Below are 22,336 nucleotides of genomic sequence, written 5' to 3'. Positions count from 1 at the left end.
TGCTGTACTCTCAATTTTTGCTTCACACACAACAGATTATGGAAGCATAACTTCTCCTGAAGGTAGTAGTCAGAAGCATACAGTTCTGTTCTATTTCTCCTCCTCAGATCTACCATTAGATACAAATGTACACATTTTACTGTTATGATACTGCCTACCACAACAATGACACAATATATGGAGGTTGCTGTACTGAAACTGCTCTGAATAACTGTAGGCCTAAACAGTATCCTGTGTACATAGAGCATGACCTTTGCATCTACCAAGTTTACCAATTTGCATCTTTACGTATATTTTCAAACAATGCAAAATCTGTTCGTTTATCTGAAGAGGGGATCACAAAGGTGTGTCCTCATGCACTGGCACAACTACAGACACATTACCTGTGAAGCTGTACGACTGATTTCAACAGACAAGTCGCCTCCAGAACTTCCAAGCCCGATCACTGTGACTCGCTTTCCCTCAAAGTCTAAGGGTGACTTGTAATCTCTACTGTGAAAGTAAGGACCTTTAAACTTTTCAATGCCTATAAAGGGAAAATGGAAGTAGGTAAAGAATTTCAGCACTTAGCATTCAGTTTTCAGCACAGTAACCATATACATAAACTCACAAACATATATCCTTTAAAGAAACTGCAATCGCTAAACATATACACTCTGCTGCTCCTTTCAGTTAATGAATGTAAGCAATTTGCAGTTTTATTTATTTATTTATTTTTGTTTACTGAGGCAGTGCACTGATCTCAATGGACCATTTCCAGGCACATCCTGGGTGAATAGGATCACATAAGAAATGAGAAAAACATATTTACAGAGACAAGGATATGCTAAACACACACACACACACACATATATATATATATATATATATATATATATATATATATATATATATAGGTCTACCTCGACCCATCGAAATTACATTTCAACGAAACATAAACAGGTGAACTGCTTTTCGTGAAAGTGCATTTTCATGAAAATGTACTTTCATGAAAAGGCAAATAAGTGAACAGCAACAGGGGGCTGTTGCTTAGATCGCGGCACAGTAGGGATAAGGGAATATTCCCTTTTCCCCACTGTACTGTGATCTCCGAGAAAGAATATAAAAGTAGCTGGGGTGTGGGGGTGCAGGGGGGCTTGCCCCCCTGCATAAACATGGTTCGTGTTGTGATTATTTTTTTTTGTTTGTTTGTATTTCGCAAAAGTGCATTTTCGTGAAAATGCACTTTTGCGAAAAAGAGTTCATCTGTTTATGTTTCAGTGAAATAGAATTTCAATGGGTAAAAGTAGACCCATATATATATATATATATATATATATATAGATATATATATATATATATATATATATATATATATATATATATATATACATATACATACATAGATCTAATTTGGAAGCTCGAACTTTCAAAACTTCGAACTTCTTATGATCGAGACCATAACATCAAAGTTTTGAAAGTTTGAAACTTCAATAAAAAAAAAATAAAACATAAATGTATTCATGTTTATGCAAGGGGACAATTCCACCACACCCCTTGCAAATTAAATATACCATCTCCAAGACTGCACTACAGTGACAAGAACGGTAAATTTCCCATTCCACACTGTACAATGATCTCCATTTAAACCGTTTGAAGTTTCAAAACTTCAATCTTATGGTCTCGATCTTATAAAGTTCGAAGTTTTGAAACTTCAATCTTCCAAAGTATACCTGCATATATATATATATATATATATATATATATATATATATATATATACACACACACACACACACACACACACACACACACACACACACACACACACACACACACACACAAACACACACACACACACACACACACACATATATATATATATATATATATATATATATATATATATACACCCCCCCCCCCCCCATTAAGGAAACCACGGTAAAAATTTCTCCAAAGCCAACTTCATGCTTCTTAAGACAGACGTGGTGAACTTCATGACACCCATGCAGATGGACAATACAGTTACGACTGCTGAATCCTACACAAATGCACTCTATAAGCACTTACACGAGTGCATGGATCGTGCTATCCCAAACAGAACCAAGATGCTATCCTCTAAAAAAAGGAAGCCAATCTGGTGGTCCCCTGCCATAAACAAACTCTACAACAGAAGGAAGAAATTGTTGCAAAAGAGAGTAAAATCCCATGAGTGGAGGAGCTCCCTGGTCAGCCTCAGCAAGAAGCTGAGTTCCCTTATAAGATCCTCCAAAGCTAGCTATGAAAACAAGATTGCCACTGATTCTAAGGACAACCACAAAGCATTCTATAGCTATGTCAAAAATCTCAATTGCAACATCCAGATCTGCTCTGAGTTACAGCACAATGGTACAAAAATTACAGAACCAACTGACTTTGCCAACATCCTGGCAGATAGGTTCAGTGCTAACTTTACCCCCCTAAAGGGCCCATATCTATACAGGAAGAATGCAGAGTCCCTGTAATCACAACTTCACAGGTAAAAGCAGCACTCTCTAAAGCCAAAAACACAGCATCCATGGGACTGGATAACATCCCAGGCTGCATTTTACATGAACTTCAGAACAAACTGGGTCCCCACCTAAGCACCATGTTCAATCATAGCCTCACGTCAGGCTTTGTGCCCACTGAATTGCGCACAGCAACAGTTATCCCACTCCACAAAGGGGGAGCCACCACTGATCCTGGTAACTATCGCCCTATTAGCCTGACGAGCCTCGTCTGCAAGGCCATGGAACGTATCACCATGGAATTCATAAACAAAGACATTGGTAACCTCCAAACTCTGGACCCCACCCAGTTCGGGTTTGTGAAAGGCAGATCATGCCTCCCTGAACCTGGTCGATTTCTTTGAGGCAGTCACCAAAGCTGTAGACGAGGGTAAGGTGGTTCACACAGCCTATCTTGACCTCGCCAAGGCTTTTGACACCATCCCCCATTCTGGAATTATAGCTAAACTCACTAAACTGGGTATAAATCCCTATGTCACAATTCCAGAGTGGGGGATGGTATCGAAAGCCTTGGTGAGGTCAAGATAGGCTGTGTGCACTACCTTGCCCTCGTCTACAGCTCTAGTGACTGCTTCAAAGAAGGAAATCAGGTTTATTAGACATGATCTACTTTTTACAAACCCGAACTGAGTCGGGTCCAAGGTTTGGAGGTTACCTATGTCTTTGTTTATAATCTCCAAGATGATACATTCCATGGCCTTGCAGACCAAGCTCATCAGGCTAATTGGGTGGTAGTTTCTGGGGTCCGTGGTGGCACCCCCTTTGCGGAGTGAGATAACCGTCAATGTCCACCATTCAGTAGGCACATAGCCTGAGGTGAGGCTATGATTAAACATGGTACTTAGGTGGGGTGCCAGTTCGTTCTGTAGTTCACACAGTACACAGGCTGGGATGTTGTCTGGTCCCATGGATGCTGTATTCTTAGCTTTGGACAGTGCAGTCTTTACTTGTTCAGCCATGATTACAGGGGCTTTGCAGTCTTCTGGTATTAAGATGAAAAGAGCAGGCAGAGATAGTGGAGGAAGACGGATAATTGATGGGAATTTATGGGAGATTATTGATAAGAAAGTGAGGAGGAATAAATAGGAAGAAGAGATAGTAGTGCCTTGTTAGGGGCAAAGTATAGTAAGGGTGTGAGGGTGAACCTGTAGTACACATTGGGGTAGTTATACTTGGGGGTGATGGAGATTATTGAGGTTGCCCTGGTTCACACTGGGAGTAAGCAGGGGCATATCCAGGATTTTACTATGTGCAGTTTTATCACCCATTTTTCAGAATAGTGGTTTTCAATTTCTTTTAGTGGGTGTGGGACAGAATTCCTGATTTTTGAGATGTGTTTGGTGTATAAGGAGTCCCCAGCAGAGTTATGTGAATTACTTATGGCTAGAAGCAGTTTATCCCTTGAGCATAAATATCAGTTTGTTGAGTATAGTTGTAAAATATTGATTAAATTCAGGCATTTGATGTATCAGTTTGTGAGTAACTGCTAGCTAGTTCAAGGCAGTTTAAATTCCTGAGGGGTATGCACTGATTGGCTCAATAAGGCTGGTTTGTGTTGAATTTGACTATTTTATTGTAACATTATATGATTTTTTTTATTGCAGCTTTAGCAAGAAATGAGGCTGAATAGAGGACAGTAGGAAGTAAATAAGCTGAGGCAGGAGTTTTTTGGAGTGATTTAGTGAGAAAATGTCCAGCTCTGTACAACAGGCGTAGCTTTTAGTTTGTCTTTATTATAGCTAGTTGAAGGTGGATACCAAATTTTAAGCGATCACACTAGTTGTGATGTCTAGTCATTTGGTGCTGGGCACAATTTCAATTTTTCTGTTTAGGGATGTTATTGTGAGTTGCGATTTCCTGAGGCTATAGATCTGGGGGCGAGAAGTAATTTTTTTTTTTTTTTTTATGATTTAGAATTAGTTGAGAGTTGTTCAGCCAAGTTTCAAAAGAGAAGAAGGACTCTTAGGTAAGCCATTGATGTCTTAATAGGGTAGGGGCTGAACAGATCAGGGTGTAGTCATAAGCATATTGGATAAGGTTGGCATGCTTTGCAGTGCATTGTAGGTCATTTACAAAAAATGACTAGCAGGGGCCCCAGGAAATATTGCTGGGAAACCCCTACAGAGATGAGAAGAAAACATAAGTATTCAGATTGCCATTTAACTGCTTGGAATCTTTCAGATAAGTAACTTTTAAATCAGGGGAGGGGGAGTTGGGTAAGGAGAAGAGAATGGGTTTGTTTAGTAGCTTTTGGTGGGAAATGGTACCACAAACATTTGAAAGATGAAGGAACAGAGCATAGACTATGTTGCTTTGGTTGCATTTATGATTGACTGAGTTACGAAAGCTTCATAGGGCTATACTGGTACTGTGATTAAGGTGGAAGCCATGCTGGGTTTGGCGATAGCAGATTGTTATCAAGTAAGCATTAAAGGAGTTGTGTGTGTAAAGATTTCTGAGAGTTGGGGGAGAATAGCAGTTGGTATGTAGTTGGACAGCTCAGCAGAGATTCCGCCTTTGTGTAATGGGAAAATGTAAGATTTCTTCCAATGGAGACGGAAATTTACAACTTTGTGATGGCATGGAGGCAAATTCTAAAGGGTGGGAGTGTAAGTACCGTGTACAGACAAAAACACTAAATGTATACAAAATGACTTTTGCATTACTGATGAAGAATTAAGTAAATATATTATAAAACTATAAATAACAAGTCCTTTGTGCAGCTGACATCTCAAGATAATAATATTAAGTAATTTTACAAGTTAATCAGTGACTCAGTACAGAAACTCTTTAAATAGGCTGATGTTTGGCATAAAATGACTTACAAAGTGACACTGTATAAAAGCAATTTATAGGGTGACTTTGGCATATTATTAATGATCTAACCAATAAACATGATTGAAGTATTTGAGTAAGAAAAGACATGTAATATTAGACCATACAGAAAATGCAAAGCTCCTGATATTACTAGGGGAGACCGGTCAGTTTCTACTGAAAGCGAAGAACTTTGCTGCACAGTAAATATCACACAGGATCCAAGTGATTGTTAATGCAGACTGTAATGCTGCAGGTAGTATCTGTATAGACTTAGGTCAGTCAGTAGCTAGACTTGGGGACAATTATTTGCAAGTTTAAATTAAGAACTGAAAACTGCTTTGATAATAGGTAAGGTAATATGAGCAGAATGGTTTAGGTAAGCACTCATGATCATCTGTCTGATTTTAGATTATTGCACAAAAAGTTTGGTGGTGGGGGGTCTTTGGCAAAAAAAGTATCATGTGTGGAGCTGAAATCATAATGAGAGCAACTAGACTAGCTGGGAAAGGAATTGGATAAGAAGTTCAGCACCTGCCTTATTCAGAAAAAAATAGTTTAATTAAGGAAATTAGAGGACCCATTAGCCAGGATTTATAATCAACTTGCATAGAAGTGACCACATTTAGGCATGTTGCAATTCATACTACCAGCCAGAATGAAACAGTCAGGAGAACAGTACAGGAAATTGTGCATGTAAATTACTACATAATGACATGCAAATGAAGGTGTGTAGTCAAATAAGTGCATAATGAGATGTAAATAAGTACCTGTGAAAGCAGGTCGTGATTCACACTTGTAAGGAACTTTAGCAAACACAACAGTGACATTTTGGGAGTTGCAGCAAGAAAACCTACTTGGAGGAGCTGTAGCTGCAGGATTCAAGAAGCACCAGGTACTATCAGCACTCCTACCCTGCACCTGGTAGTGTCACGTAATGTCAGGTGACATGAGCAAAAATAATGCCAGCAATAGGTTAGCTGTCCTTGTGAGCCTTTTTAACCCTGATCAATTTCCCTCAAATGCGACTCCATCCCTATGCCTTGTTTCTGTGAGGTGAACACCTTAACCATTATATCATCCCTGTACCATAAAGATATATGAGCATGACTGCACATCTGAAGAGTACATAGTATGGAGGTATTGTTCAAAATTATACCACACAAGGATACAAGCCAAGATGTTGCATTTATTTTATAGGTTTATGGGTTACATAAGACCAACTATCTGATATGCAGTTGACAGTTTTTTTGTGGACAGCAATATCAAAAGGGAATTGATTGACATGCATCACCCGCAAATAGGATCAGGAAATTGGGTGGACTTCTTGGACATTGATGGACTTTAACCTGTGAGCAGCTCTTTCCCTACTTGCTATAAGAAACATCCAGAGACAAACAGGAGGCCATATAGGGTATATCATAAGCATCATCCTAAAAAAACTGAGTACTTTTCTCAATATCCTACTTATATGTACATGTGAATGACTATATCTGTTCTTCTAGCATACCAGTGGAGAGAGCCCCAGCTATGCATGGCTTCCATGACATTGCCTGCATCCAAGAACCACTGCATGCTACAGATTGTACACGTGGCAACAGAGGCCCAATATGGCATCTGTGGACAATGGCATGTCAGTAAGAAGTTTTAATGTTCCGTCAGCTGCCAGACAGTTTGCAGAACATAGGAGATGATAACCAAAGTGTCTGTACAGCACCCTGACATGATTCCCATCTCTGATATACAAACCATATCCTCTATACCAGTACCTTCTGCACAGGGACATTCCACAGGATGTCCAAGGCAGTAAGTACAAGCACTGTGGGAAGCAGACATAAAAAAGCACAGACAGTGTGGCCAAGACACAAAGAGAAGTAACTGTATCACCCCAATGAAGGACGGGCACAGTACATGAGAGCACATGTCAGGCAGCAGCATCTAATGTCTAAGGTCATGACATGATGGGCACAGTACATGAGAGCGCATGTCAGGCAGCAGCATCTAATGTCTAAGGTCATGACATGATGGGCACAGTACATGAGAGCGCATGTCAGGCAGCAGCATCTAATGTCTAAGGTCATGACATGATGGGCACAGTACATGAGAGCGCATGTCAGGCAGCAGCATCTAATGTCTAAGGTCATGACATGATGGGCACAGTACATGAGAGTGCATGTTAAACAGCAGCATCTAATGTCTAAGGTCATGACATGATGGGCACAGTACATGAGAGCGCATGTCAGGCAGCAGCATCTAATGTCTAAGGTCATGACATGATGGGCACAGTACATGAGAGTGCATGTTAAACAGCAGCATCTCATGTCTAAGGTCATGACATGATGGGCACAGTACATGAGAGTGCATGTCAGGCAGCAGCATCTAATGTCTAAGGTCATGACATGATGGGCACAGTACATGAGAGAACATGTTAAACAACAGCATCTAATGTCTAATCTAATGTCTAAGGTCATGACATGATGGGCACAGTACATGAGAGCGCATGTTAAACAGCAGCATCTAATGTCTAAGGTCATGACATGATGGGCACAGTACATGAGAGCGCATGTCAGGCAGCAGCATCTAATGTCTAAGGTCATGACATGATGGGCACAGTACATGAGAGTGCATGTCAGGCAGCAGCATCTAATGTCTAAGGTCATGACTTGATGGGCACAGTACATGAGAACGCATGTCAGGCAGCAGCATCTAATGTCTAAGGCCATGACATGATGGGCACAGTACATGACAGCGCATGTTAAACAGCAGCATCTAATGTCTAAGATCATGACACGATGGGCACAGTACATGACAGCGCATGTCAGGCAGCAGCATCTAATGTCTAAGGTCATGACATGATGGGCACAGTACATGAGAGCGCATGTTAAATTGCAGCATCTAATGTCTAAGGTCATGACATGATGGGCACAGTACATCAGAGCGCATGTTAAACAACAGCATCTAATGTCTAAGGTCATGACATGATGGGCACAGTGCATGAGAGCACATGTCAGGCAGCAGCATCTAATGTCTAAGGTCATGACATGATGGACACAGTACATGAGAGCACATGTCAGGCAGCAGCATCTAATGTCTAAGGTCATGACATGATGGGCACAGTACATGAGAGTGCATGTTAAACAGCAGCATCTCATGTCCAAGGTCATGACATGATGGGCACAGTACATGAGAGCACATGTCAGGCAGCAGCATCTAATGTCTAAGGTCATGACATGATGGGCACAGTACATGAGAGTGCATGTCAGGCAGCAGCATCTAATGTCTAAGGTCATGACTTGATGGGCACAGTACATGAGAACGCATGTCAGGCAGCAGCATCTAATGTCTAAGGCCATGACATGATGGGCACAGTACATGCAGCGCATGTTAAACAGCAGCATCTAATGTCTAAGATCATGACATGATGGGCACAGTACATGACAGCGCATGTCAGGCAGCAGCATCTAATGTCTAAGGTCATGACATGATGGGCACAGTACATCAGAGCGCATGTTAAACAACAGCATCTAATGTCTAAGGTCATGACATGATGGGCACAGTGCATGAGAGCGCATGTCAGGCAGCAGCATCTAATGTCTAAGGTCATGACATGATGGACACAGTACATGAGAGCGCATGTCAGGCAGCAGCATCTAATGTCTAAGGTCATGACATGATGGGCACAGTACATGAGAGTGCATGTTAAACAGCAGCATCTCATGTCTAAGGTCATGACATGATGGGCACTGTACATGACAGCGCATGTTAAACTGCAGCATCTAATGTCTAAGGTCATTACATGATGAGCACAGTGCATGAGAGCGCATGTCAGGCAGCAGCATCTAATGTCTAAGGTCATGACATGATGGGCACAGTACATGACAGCGCATGTTAAACAGCAGCATCTAATGTCTAAGGTCATGACATGATGGGCACAGTACATGACAGCGCATGTCAGGCAGCAGCATCTAATGTCTAAGGTCATGACATAATGGGCACAGTACATCAGAGCGCATGTTAAACAACAGCATCTAATGTCTAAGGTCATGACATGATGGGCACAGTGCATGAGAGCGCATGTCAGGCAGCAGCATCTAATGTCTAAGGTCATGACATGATGGACACAGTACATGAGAGCGCATGTCAGGCAGCAGCATCTAATGTCTAAGGTCATGACATGATGGGCACAGTACATGAGAGTGCATGTTAAACAGCAGCATCTCATGTCTAAGGTCATGACATGATGGGCACTGTACATGAGAGCGCATGTTAAACTGCAGCATCTAATGTCTAAGGTCATGACATGATGGGCACAGTACATGAGAGCGCATGTTAAACAGCAGCATCTAATGTCTAAGGTCATGACATGATGGGCACAGTACATGAAAGTGCATGTCAGGCAGCAGCATCTAATGTCTAAAGTCATGACATAATGGGCACAGTACAGTGGAAGCTCTGTGTCACACAGAAAAAAGCATGCATGCTGTGTTATTTAAAGGTCATGCTGAGCAGTGTGCACTCTAGTCAAACTGTGCCTCAGATATCTCCATATCATCATCATCATCAATCCCCATCTTAAAGGGGACAGTGCAGTATGTCACAGCTGTCATCATCTGCATAGGTGACAAGGGACAAAATGACACACACTTAACATAATGTGGGTGGGGAATATGTCAATGGACACAGAGACAGCAGTCTTGTGGCAAGAGGTACTCTGCCTCATACAGGGTGCTTTCTGATGACAGGGAGGGGTACCACTAACTAACTGTAATCTGGAACCACTGCACTGGCCTCAGTAGTGAGGCTATAGGCCTCCCTGTGACAGGGTTGTTGTGCTACTGCAGGAATGTCCTTGGCTGTGAAGGTGTCATGCTCCAGGAGGCTGACAGCCATCAGTGCCTGTGATGTGGGGTGGTGCAGAGATACCCCTACATTCATTAAAGTAGACTGTACACCCTGAGATGGCCTCCCAACAAGGTCCCTACAGTTATGTACCCACACCAGACCATAGACAAAGGTGACACTTGCAATCCTCAACAGATAGATATAGAAAACATATGCCCCTCCATAGTTTTCATGAGACTTAGCCTGGCCACATCCCTGGACTCCATGGCCTCACCAAACTGTTTGCAGTGATGTGAAGCCTCATCGTGAAAGCCATTCACCACACCAGTCATCTCCACATTGGCATGGTTAGCAGCAGCATCAAGTAGTTGCTACAGTTTACACTCTGCACTACAGTAATTAGGTTTTAGTTAAAAAAAGAAATGTTTTAAACTGTAGCAAACTGCTTGCTACAAAATAGCAAGTAGTTGTTACAGTTTATACTACACAGGGAGTGCTACTGCTCTCAGGTTTGACTGCAAATGCAATACCAAATGTTTAAGCTGGTATGTGTTAAAGAAGGATCAGGATCGACTGACTGTGCCCCTTAACATTTTGCTCCATTCACACTGCCCTGGCTATGCTTCTGGTGTCAGAATACTCTGCCAGGCTGCCATATGGTGAATAAGTCCACATCAGTGAACCTCTCTGCTGATGCAGCCACAGAAGGAGCAGTGCTGGTGGTTTTAGTCACTAAAAGATCACCCCCAATGTAGAAGGTGGGCACTCAATCCTCAAGCTCATATGTGGGTGAGGTCAGACCTTCACCCTAAAGAATGGGTGGAAGATCATCCAGGAGGGTGACCAACAGTACCTGTGTGTAATCTCGTTGCTGCTTGAGCTTTGTCTTGGCATCATTGCCAGAGCCTGCATAGGTGCTGAAATCAGCCTGTTGTCATTACACAATTAGTTTGGTTATCACAGTACAAGTGGTAGATCATGGGAATCTACAACACATTATATGTGAGGTCCTGTATTATGCATGCCAACAGTGGGACAGATTATGTAGATATAGAAGAGACATGTACCTCTGCTGCCATTCCTGTGTGCCTGCACACTTGACATACTAATGGGAAATGTAAGTGACATTTGTGGCTACTGACTTGCTGTTTCTTCCTCTGAGACATGTGAGGGATGTCCACTCCCCAAGCCTGTGCCCAGTCCTCCAAGTATGATCCATATGCCTTTGTCATGTCCATATGAAAACACTAAGGACTCCTTCTCATCAGTTAAGTTGCAGTGGGAGTTGCCCTCCTATCCTGTGGCTGACCTCTCTGCTGCTATCTTGTGTGCTTCCTTGCAGGCCTCCCTGAACATGTTAGTGACATCCCTCCAACATTGCCGTGTTGTACAATTTTGCCCACAAAAACCATTGATGTCCAAGACCACTGTCTCCCAAATAAGGTCTTTTAACAGGTGGTGCCCATGGATCCTGAGAGTATGTAACAGGAAGTCATTCTCAGCTTAACTGATATATTCCAACATCTGAAGCTTACTCCATCTGAAGGACATAAAGACACCTATAGGAATGAGGCATATAGCTATATAGGCCAATGACTGCTGGTGCTAGTAGGCAACTAATTAGTAACACCTGGATGGAGCATGTAGATATAGTAGGACAGGTATGGACAGGGATGTGAACACAGTAGGTGTCATACTTATGCTGTACTATGATTAATGGGGTACACCAAGAATACCCAGAGTACATGTAGGGATGAACATGTACATCTGTACAGCTGGGATGGCTAACCGACAGAGACCCCCAGGGTTATAAAGATGAAGGTGGAGCTTTACGGACTGTATGAGTTAGCGTACCTATTTAGTAATATAACAGTGGGGTCTTTGATTCATATTTGGGGTACACATGAGGAGGCCCATGACAGTTTCCCTATATCTAGGCTCACAGCAGTTATTTCTAGGACATTCAGGATTGTATAGCAATGGGCAGTCCTTAGAGTGGACTGTTCCTCCCACCTACACTGTACACATGCAGCGACATATATAACCATACCTCTCAACTATCCCTGATTCTACAAAGCATGTTTTTGAGGTTTTGCCCTGACCTTTATAAAATTTCTCATTTTCTGGTGGATTCATGTTGTCTCACTGAAGATATTTTCCAGGAATGGAAAGAATTTAAAAACTGTTCACTGAAGCCACCTTCAGTGGACATTAGAGGAAACCTTTTTTTACAGAGGGGGGGTTCCCCTGCATCCCTCATGTGAGGATATAGCCTCCACACACCCAAATTTATAAATACCAACTCTGAGGTCACACAGTAGTGGAGAAAGAGGCAAACTCCAGAGTCAGCAAAAGTAATTTTGGTGAACACTGCTCAAACTTTCTATGTTCACTTAAACTAACATCAAAGATCTAAAGCACTTGCTTTTCTGGTAAATCACAGAGGATTGAAGTCAGTCAATACTGTAAGATATTAGACCTGCATACTTCTTATTGTTCTGAAAATACATGTTGATTAACAAGCTGCCTTTATAAATGAATTAGAGTAATATTTAAAAGTTGTCTCTGATTTTCAGCCTTTGTCCCCCCAGTCATATTTAGCTATTTTTAACACCTTTATTGAATTATCTCTTAAGACATAGGCAAACATACATTTATATAAAAGAAAATAAATCATATTAACACATTCCTAGTCACAAACATTGTATGTATTCTTTTGTATAAATATCATCAATCCAACATTACATAAATTGCTCAATTCCTACCATCCCTAAAATCTCACTCTTCCACCAAAATATTATTCTGCTTGTATTCGTCCCATTTTTATTTTTTCTGTGTAACTTGTTTCTTCCCTTTTCTAAACAGTTATTTTTGGCTTCATACAGAATTCTTGAGTAAATAAGTTGAGAGGTATATTACTTACGGTCTATATACAGATATATGTTGCATGACAACAGTATTACAGATTAGTGTATGTACGTATTGTCTGTTCCAGACGAAGGCTCACATGTACATCACACCACAGTTATATCTGTTAGCAGAGTACTGCAGGACGACGTGTAATGCCTCAAGGCTGCAACTTTTCTTTGCTGCCAGAATTGCTTCAAAATGCTATATTGATAGTGCTGCTGCTTATTTTGGTGTGTGATTTGTTACTTAAATGGGGGGGGCCATCTGCCTAAGCTACAGGTAAGTAGCAGCATGTGTGGCATTTGATCAAATGAAACTAAGTAGCACGAGTATCTATGAATTATTAGACATTGCTGAAGAGCATAGGCAACATGATGTGCAGCTAAATTCCACAGCATGCAGCCAGCATACCACGAATGAGGGCTGATGCATGCTGGTAGACATGCATGCAAATGAAGCTCTGTGGCTGTCTGTGATTCAGAATTCATGCATCCAACATGAATCACACACCACCACCACCACCACCATCTTGTTTTACAGGACATTCAGAGAGATGGCTGCTGATGCTAATAGCCCTTTGGACATCACATGCTTGGTGTGCAAAGGATGCTAAGATTCTGTACCACCTGTCATGTAGCCAGTTAGAGACTAATGATGCGACCTTATCAAGGTTCGTTTCATAAGCTGGATTTGTGGTATTACCTGGTTAAGCTGTTACTGTGGCCACAACCATCCCCGCGATAGGTAAGCAGTGCAGACACTGGTACAGTGACCTGCAGCACTGCCACCCTGAAGATCGCCAGCAGTGGGAAGCAGACATCAGGCAGGAAATGAATAAGAGGAAGAAACACAGCAGGAAAAATAGAAATATAAAAACATTAATACGGTTAGCGCTTTCACATCACAGATGCTTCATCAGACCATAAAACTCATCAAATCCATTTCATTTATATACTCCTTAACTTCCAATTAAACCATCAATAATCAAATAATTGCACTAAATTCATATAATCAACATAAAAGTAAAGACAAACAAATATCCTACTCCATCTAATACTGGTATATACAGCAACTTAAAATGCATATACATAATAATATTCTATTAAAAACATAATTATCATGTGTGTATAAAATGGGTCCCTATCAGATCGTCGAAATTTCAATTCACCTAACTGTCATTTCATCTAAACTTCATTACATTGACAAGCATTTGCCCCCGTCCCCAATGTTGTGCGACCCTGGAGTTGATATATATAGTTAGGGGGGGTGTGGGGGGCTTGTCGATGTAATGAAGGTTAGACGAAATGACAGTTAGGTGAATTGAAATTTCGACGATCTGATAGGGACCCTATAAAATATATAGTAATAATGAAAACATTATAAATGCCGCATTTTTAAATAAGGTTTGATTGACGTTCTATCATTCAAGCCTGGTTCCTTTTCAGCCTGCAACTCAGTTATCTATCTCAATTCACTCAATTCTAACTTATTTTTCATATCCCCCAACCTTAAATCTCGATGGACACATTCAACTACTTTAAACAAAAAATGATGTGTTGTACCTTTACATATGATGTATTAGCCAAGGCACTCCTATCAGACTTTCTATTCCTAATAGCTGTCAAATGTTCTCTGACCCTCTCTCTAAGTGAGTGAGTGGTCATGCCCACACAGAAAGAGGGGCAAACTGAGCAAACAGCTAAATAAACTAGTTTCTTGTTTTACAATTTACTCTACATTCATATCTTTTCTTGGTCTTAGGATGTATAAAAACTCTGTCCTCACTCAACACTTGGCAAACACTTCACTGCCCACATTTACTTAAACCATAAGTCTCATCTCTTAAATTATTAGGTTGACACAATAATCTCTTGAGCTTTTTCTTATTTTTATAGCAAAACTTGGTTTTAGTACCAACAGTTCTCGCTACCTCAGGATCCAATTGCAGTATGGGCCAATTCTTTGTAAACCACTGCAGTGAAGTCTGTATCTTTTCCACACATCCGTGATGTGGCCGTTTTGTCCCTTGTGTCTTTCAGCATCAACAGAGTGAGAGACAAATCATATTTATTTTTATTTTATTTATCCTTTGTTGACTGGGTTAGTCTCATTAGGCTAGAAGCCTCTTTTCAGGGGTGACCCCAGGTGGTACTTATCCTACCAGGGGAAATTTGGCCATGGCATTGGGGAACCTCCCCTACTGTTTGTGGTGTGAATGTCTGCTCTTCATGCATTACTTCTGGCTGCATATGCAGCATGGAGTTTTGGCAACTATAGCACAGGATGTGGAAAAGGGATCTACTTTCAAATCCCACCTTCCAAATGACTGACTTTCATAATCCTGAGACGAAAATCACAAAGCCACAGAAACCCAAACATTGGATATTTACCAGGGTGATCAACACTTGCCCAACAATAAATGGAACTCACACCAAGATTGCCTTTTCTCCACTGTAGTGAGATCCCAGAGTTGGTATATATAGTTAGGGGAAGTGTGGGGAGTGGAGCACCCCATCTAGGGAGGGTTTACTTACCTCGGCGTGAGTTCTGTTTATTGTTGGGCAAATGTTGACTTACCCTGGTAAACATCCAATGTTAGGGTTTCCGTGCCTTTATGATTTTTGTCTCAGGATTATGAAAGTCGGTCATTTGGGAGTTGGGATTTGAATGTAGACCCATGGAAAGGAGTTTTGCAGATCGACAGAAGGCATAAACCCTCAGTGCTGCTATGGATGATATGGATAATAAGGGTAGCCTGTCAGCTGGGCAGGGAAAAGGAGATCGTAGTGCAGAGTAAGGATGTTACAAATGGTCAGTGATTTGCTGACTTGCAGGATGGATTAATGAAAGAAATCATTGTTACTGAATTAGCATCAAGAGGTTTAACCAATATGCAGCTATGTTCTTTATTTGAGAAGACGGGGTTTCCTTTTTCGAATTGGAGGAAAAGTTTTTTGTTAAAGAAGAGAGGGACAGTGAAGTGAATACCTGGACTTTGGTTGATAATGTTGAACATGGTGATGGGACGGTGAAGTATAAAAAATTTTACATTGTCCTGTTGGGGAGAGAGAAAAGTCTGCAAAATGTACCATACAATCTTTTAGAAAGCAAAGGCATATACAGTAAAAGTATGGCTCTCCTAATGATAGATATTTTGTGTTGGGCAAATTGCTTCTGTCGCTGGGGATTACAGTTAAGGGCATTAGTTCATTCATTTCAGGAAATAACATTTTTGTGATGTGACTTTCAAAATGAAGTTTTTGATGGACACATTTTTGGCATTTTGTGAAAGTAAAAATAATTTTTTGTCTGGAAAAATTTTATTTTGTCAGGGCAAGAAAACAGATTAAAGAAGAAAATGTTATTGTGTCTTTCGGCTTTTTCCCGGTTAGGGGTCGCCACAGTGGAACTCCAGTCCGCTAATGATTGGCAGTAGATTTTTCCGTGCCGAGTTGCCGGCCCTGACGCACAACCTTCAACGAAGGTACGCCCATTCACGTATGTCTCCACACAGAAGACACTCTAGCTGAGAATCGAACAGGACAACGTCTTACTGTGAGGCGACAACGCTACCGCGGCACCACCGCCGCAGTAGATTAAATAAGAAAATAATGGCAGAAATTAGAATTAATGAAGAAGTGGAAGTCAAGAACCGGTTTTCTAATAAGTGTTTTGTTTTATGTGTCTAAATTTAAAGATGAAAGGGGCCTGTGGAAAGGAATTTCAGAGCTGGATGTTTTGTTAAAAACTGAAAATGATGCTTCTTAAACATTTGCCCAGTATTGTAGTAGTTGTAAACTGAAATAGTGGAACAGTAAGTTATGCAGGCCAACCACTGATGTGTTATTTTTATGTAGCTGTTAAGCACCTTATCAAAGAACGTGATAAGATTAGATGAAATCAGTGTGGGGGAAAGGTCACATGATGAGTATATGTAAAAACAAGTGTAGGATTTGTAATACGACTAGCCATTTTTAGTTTGACTGTGACAAAAGTAAAGATGAGGGTATTAGTAATGAAGCTAGTGTAGTGGAAATCTGTTTTTAAATACCATCATTACTTAAAAAAGTAATTTAATAATACCGTTGAGTGGTCAGAGTTGCATGTTCTGTGACCCAAGATAATTTGGTACAGCTGATCAGATATTGTACTGTGTGCTCATTACTGCTTACAGTTTTGTAACCTCAGACTAAATTCTTTATGACTTTAGTCATATTATTTGCATGTGTGTATATCTCTGTTTCAAACAGCAGAAAGGCAGAAGGCCTTCTTTTATGTTAGCACAAGTTCCAATACCAAGGAATATTAGAGAAAATAATGTTCAGTGTCAGCTGATGTTTTAATGCAGCTATTCTGTCACCTAATGCATTTTTATATAAGGTTATTTATTTGCTTGAGATCACCCATCAGTAATGTTTATTTGTGATTTGTACAGTAGAGCTGCAATGTGAATTTCCTGATCTCTTTAATAACTGTACATGCTTACATATGTACTCTGTAATTTCTCTTAAATGTAAATTCAGTGTATCTGCAAGTCCAAATCTGACATATTATACTGTTTTTTTTTACTAGAACTGCACTTTTAGATTGTATCACACATTTGCTAGTATAACTAAAACTATATATCTAAGACAAACTTTCCAAAATGTTAAGAACTTTTGATGTAAAAAAAATGTTTATCATTTCTTATAAAATTATGAGCATCTAATTAAAATTAAGTGACAAATTTGAAATAATCTAAAAATCTTAAAATAATGTAAGCCCAACTTGTTACAATTGGCCATAAAAAGATCAAAGGTTCAGACTGCTGTTCTTTCAAACTGACATATACTTACAGTTCTGAAATGCTTCCCTATTTGCAAATAGGAAAATATAAACTGTTGTTTTTCATTAGAAAAAATAAATGCCATTTGCTTTTCTTATAGGTTCATAGGTAAGTAGTAGGTTAGCTGCCCGAGGGCATCTATAAGCCTAGCCAGAATGTGTTGGCTTTCGCCACCCCCTTTGATTAGCTCCCTGTGCCTTGATCCAGCAGAGCCATTAGTTCCCTGTGCCTCTGTCCAGCAGAGCCACTGCAGTGATCCCCAGTGTAAATTTTCTGTTTCCCATCCACTTGTCAAGGTTTCGCTTGAAGAGTGTTAGTGAGGAGCTCTGCCTAATGTAGATTGGGATCTTGTTCCAAAGCATGGGGAGTCTCTGTGACTGGAATCTATCCCTCCAGCATGTCCTATTTATCGTTGTGGTGAGGTTTAGATCCCTAGAGCGTGTGGCTCTTGGGGATTTGTTTTTTTTTTTTAGGTGGAGCATGTCCGATTATTTATTATTTATTTCCAGTTTGATTACCGGGGAAGTCCACTGGGTCAGAGTGACCCGTTTTCAGTGGAGGCCCAGGGAGAAAAGCTCCAAGATACATAATAGAGATAAGGTACAGAAATACACGGATGTCAGTCATACATAATATGGAAACAGTTACAAGTAAGTACCTTGAAAATATGCATAATAAGCAGAAAAGCACTGAGTGTGGACTTATTGTTTATACATTTTCTTTAGTGTGCACACTCAGATATGATGTTTTATATACATACTTTTAAGTAAAATGAGGATACACTACACATGCACAATTTCAGAAAAGAAATTAGTAATGGAAAGCGATATACAATATTTACAGTGTTGAACCATAAGAAATAAGAAGCTAATGGAGGAAGGAGAGCTTAGAAAATGCTCGTGGGACCAGAGCTGAAGGAGAGTTACTGAGGGTATCGATAGCTATTGTTATTGTATTGACAGCTATTGATAGTTAATGGAGAAGGGAGAGCTTAGAAAATGCTTGTGGGAGCATAGCTGAAGGAGAGTTATTGAGGTTATCGATAGCTATTGTTATTGTATTGATAGTTATTGATAGCTAATGAAGAAGGGAGAGCTTAGAAAATGTACGTGGGAGCATAGCTGAAGGAGAGTTATTGAGGTTATCGATAGCTATTGTTATTGTATTGAGAGTTATCGATAGCTAATGGAGAAGGGAGAGCTTAGAAAATGCTCGTGGGAGCATAGCTGAAGGAGAGTTACTGAGGGTATTGATAGCTATTGTTATTGTATTGACAGCTATTGATAGCTAATGGAGAAGGGAGAGCTTAGAAAATGCTCGTGGGAGCATAGCTGAAGGAGAGTTATTGAGGTCTTAGGAACCTGAGGGGCAAAACCCCCCAGGGGATTGGACTAAGGAAGATTAGGTTGGATGGTGGCAATTGCATTTCCATTTTGTGGCCAGCTGTTTGGTAAGCTGAGTTTTGAAGTTTTCTAAGTTTGGGATGTGTCTTGGAGAGGGAGGAAGGGAATTCCATGTTTGGCCTAGAGAGACAGCGAGGAGAAGGTGGCCTGCTGTACTTTTGGGGTTGGGGATAGCAATTAGGTTTTGATGTTCGGATCTGAGAGTTCTATTGGGGGTGCAATGGGGGAGGATATTAGTTAACGCTGGACACTTAGTTAGGTGACATACAAGTCTGTGTGCAGTGGTGAGTTGGAGGAAGAATAAGTAGTTTGGGAGTTCAAGCCACTTTAGGGATCTTAGGGTAAGGCAGTGATGGGTAGAAGGTTTAGATTTGGTAGCGAATTTTGAGATTTTGTTATAGCAGTTTTCTAGTTTGGAGGAAATAGAGGAGGATATGTTAGTTAGTAGGGGGGCTCCATATAATAAGGAAGGCAGCAGATAAGTGGTGGCTAGAGTATTCCTAGTAGTGTAAGAGAGGAAGCGATTGTTCCTATACAGCATACCTAGCTTTTGGTGGGTTTTCTTAATATTTTGTTGAATATGGATATCGAACTTGAGATGTTCGTCAATAGTAATACCAAGTAGTTTAGTTGAAGGAACCACTTCTATAGCTGAATTAGTTTGACGTAGCACTTTGAAGGCATTTTTGTTGCAGGAGAATGACTTTGTGGGAGGGAAAAGTAGAATTTTTGATTTATTTGCATTGAAAGAGAGGTTGTTTTGGCGCATCCAATTTTTGGTGGTTGAGAAGGCAGTTTGTGTTTTAGACAGCAATTCTGAGAGGTTAGAGGCAGAGCAGACTAAGGTAGAATCGTCTGCATTTTGAATAATTTTGGAATCAGGAATGGCAGCATGAAAGTTGTTTATGAAGATATTGAAAAGCATGGGCACTAGGATAGATCCCTGTGGTATGGGTCCTAGGATAGATCCCTGTAGTATGGGCCCTAGGATAGATCCCTGTGGTATGGGTCCTAGGATAGATCCCTGTGGTATGGGCCCTAGGATAGATCCCTGTGGTATGGGTCCTAGGATAGATCCCTGTGGTATGGGCCCTAGGATAGATACTTGTGGTATGGGTCCTAGGATAGATCCCTGTGGTATGGGCCCTAGGATAGATCCCTGTGGTATGGGTCCTAGGATAGATCCCTGTGGTATGGGCCCCTAGGATAGATCCCTGTGGTATGGGCCCTAGGATAGATCCCTGTGGTATGGGTCCTAGGATAGATCCCTGTGGTATGGGCCCTAGGATAGATCCCTGTGATATGGGTCCTAGGATAGATCCCTGTGGTATGGGCCCTAGGATAGATCCCTGTGGTATGTGTCCTAGGATAGATCCCTGTGGTATGGGCCCTAGGATAGATCCCTGTGGTACGTCAGTTGGGGTAGGTAAGAAGGAAGAGGTAGAGTACTTCCATTTGACTGCCTGAGTTCTATCTGATAGGTAACTGGAGAACCAGGATATAGTGTTTGGAGAGAGATGGAGCTTTGAGAGGTGATAAAGAAGGTGTTTGTGTGAAACAGTGTTGAATGCTTTGGACAGATCGAGCAGAACAGTACAGACTAGATGTCCAGAGGCTCAGGCTAGATTGACTGTTTCTACGAAAGAGAGTAGAGCAGTTATAGTACTATGACCTGGGCAGATACCATATAGAGCAGTTATAGTACTATGACCTGGGCGGAAACCATGTTGTGTAGGTGTAAGAAGATTGTTTTGGGCCAGGTAAGGCATAAGTTGAAGGTGAATACACTTTTCAAGGATTTTAGAGATTGAAGTGAGCAGAGCAATAGGGCGGAAGTTAGAGATGCTGGTGTTTTTGCCTCCTTTATGAAGTGGAAGAATATAGGCTGAGCGCCAGAGTTTGGGGACGTATGATTGCTTAATAGATCTGTTGATTATAATACTGATTGGGAGAGCTAAGGCATCAGCAGCACATTTTAGTAAGGCAGGTGTAATGTTGTCAGGAGCATTAGAGCATGGTTTAAGTTTGGATAGAAGTCTTTTTATGGAGTTAGTAGAGGCAGGTTTGAAGACGAACAAGGGGGGAGAGTTATTAGTGAGGTTGGATGAGGATGAGAGAGGGGCTGGAGGGTTAATATTGGGGAAGGTCCTGGTCAGATCAGAAATAGTTTCTAAGAAGAATGAGTTAAAATCAGAGGCTAAATCAAGATCCGATTTTCTTGGTGGATTAAGCAGTGAGTTTATTGATTTCCAGAATTGCTTGGGAGTTTTGTTGTTGTTGGACTGGAGTTTGATGTAGTAGGACTTTTGTCCTTTGTTATTAGCTGTTTTGCTAGGTTACGTTGCTGTTTGTATTGGAGCAGGGTATTGGGAAGTTCATCTTTTTGGTAAAGCTTCCAAAGTTTGTCCCTTTGGTGCATAATTTTCTTAGTATTTTTGGATAGCCAAGGAACTGTATTAGTCTTTACCCCCTTGTGTCTAAGAGGGGCAAGGGAGTTTAGAGCGTCTAGGAAGACAGAGTTGAAGTGCTCTATAGCATTGTCAAGAGGAAACGAGTTTAGTATTTGCCAGTTCATTTGTTTGAGGATGTTTGAGAATGATGTGGGGTTGAAATTACTGAGGTTACGGGTATAAATATATTGGTGCTGGTGAGGGGAAGAGGTCGATGAGCGATGAATGTAAGCTGGGAAATGTCGCTGATGGAATCAGGAGTTGTGCCGGAGCTGGTTATTTTATTAGGATCAGAGACTAAGATCCAGTCTAAAGTGGAACCAGGGGGATTTACTTTGTTAGGTCGGGTGACTGAGTGAATTATCTGAGAGAAGTTATAGAGGTTGCTGGATAGGGAGGGAGAGATGCTATTAATTTTGTTCCAGTCAATATTTACATCTCTTTGTATGTCAGGCAGAGATCACCTCTGAGTAAATGGTATGCAACTGAGTACAGCTGGAGTTTCTTCAGTTGAGCTGCATAGGGCATATGTCTGAGGCCAGTAATCCTCTTGGTGAGGTACTT

The 22,336-nt window shown here is 41.0% G+C and overlaps 1 protein-coding gene across 1 annotated transcript in view; it reads right to left on the bottom strand.

The window, feature by feature from the left end:
* Positions 1–22,336, bottom strand: part of LOC122813116 (flavin-containing monooxygenase 5-like) — a 263,343-nt gene that overhangs the window by 118,734 nt on the left and 122,273 nt on the right. The window contains exon 5 of the mRNA XM_044085249.1: positions 384–526. Within this exon, the coding sequence (XP_043941184.1) occupies positions 384–526 (143 nt within the window). The remainder of the gene's footprint in view (positions 1–383; positions 527–22,336) is intronic.

Source organism: Protopterus annectens, chromosome 10.part0 (assembly GCF_019279795.1).
Source record: "Protopterus annectens isolate FY-2018-M chromosome 10.part0, PAN1.0, whole genome shotgun sequence".
Taxonomy (NCBI): domain Eukaryota; kingdom Metazoa; phylum Chordata; order Ceratodontiformes; family Protopteridae; genus Protopterus; species Protopterus annectens.
Note: the sequence above shows the minus strand (reverse complement) of the source record. Positions and strands in the feature narration are given on the sequence as shown.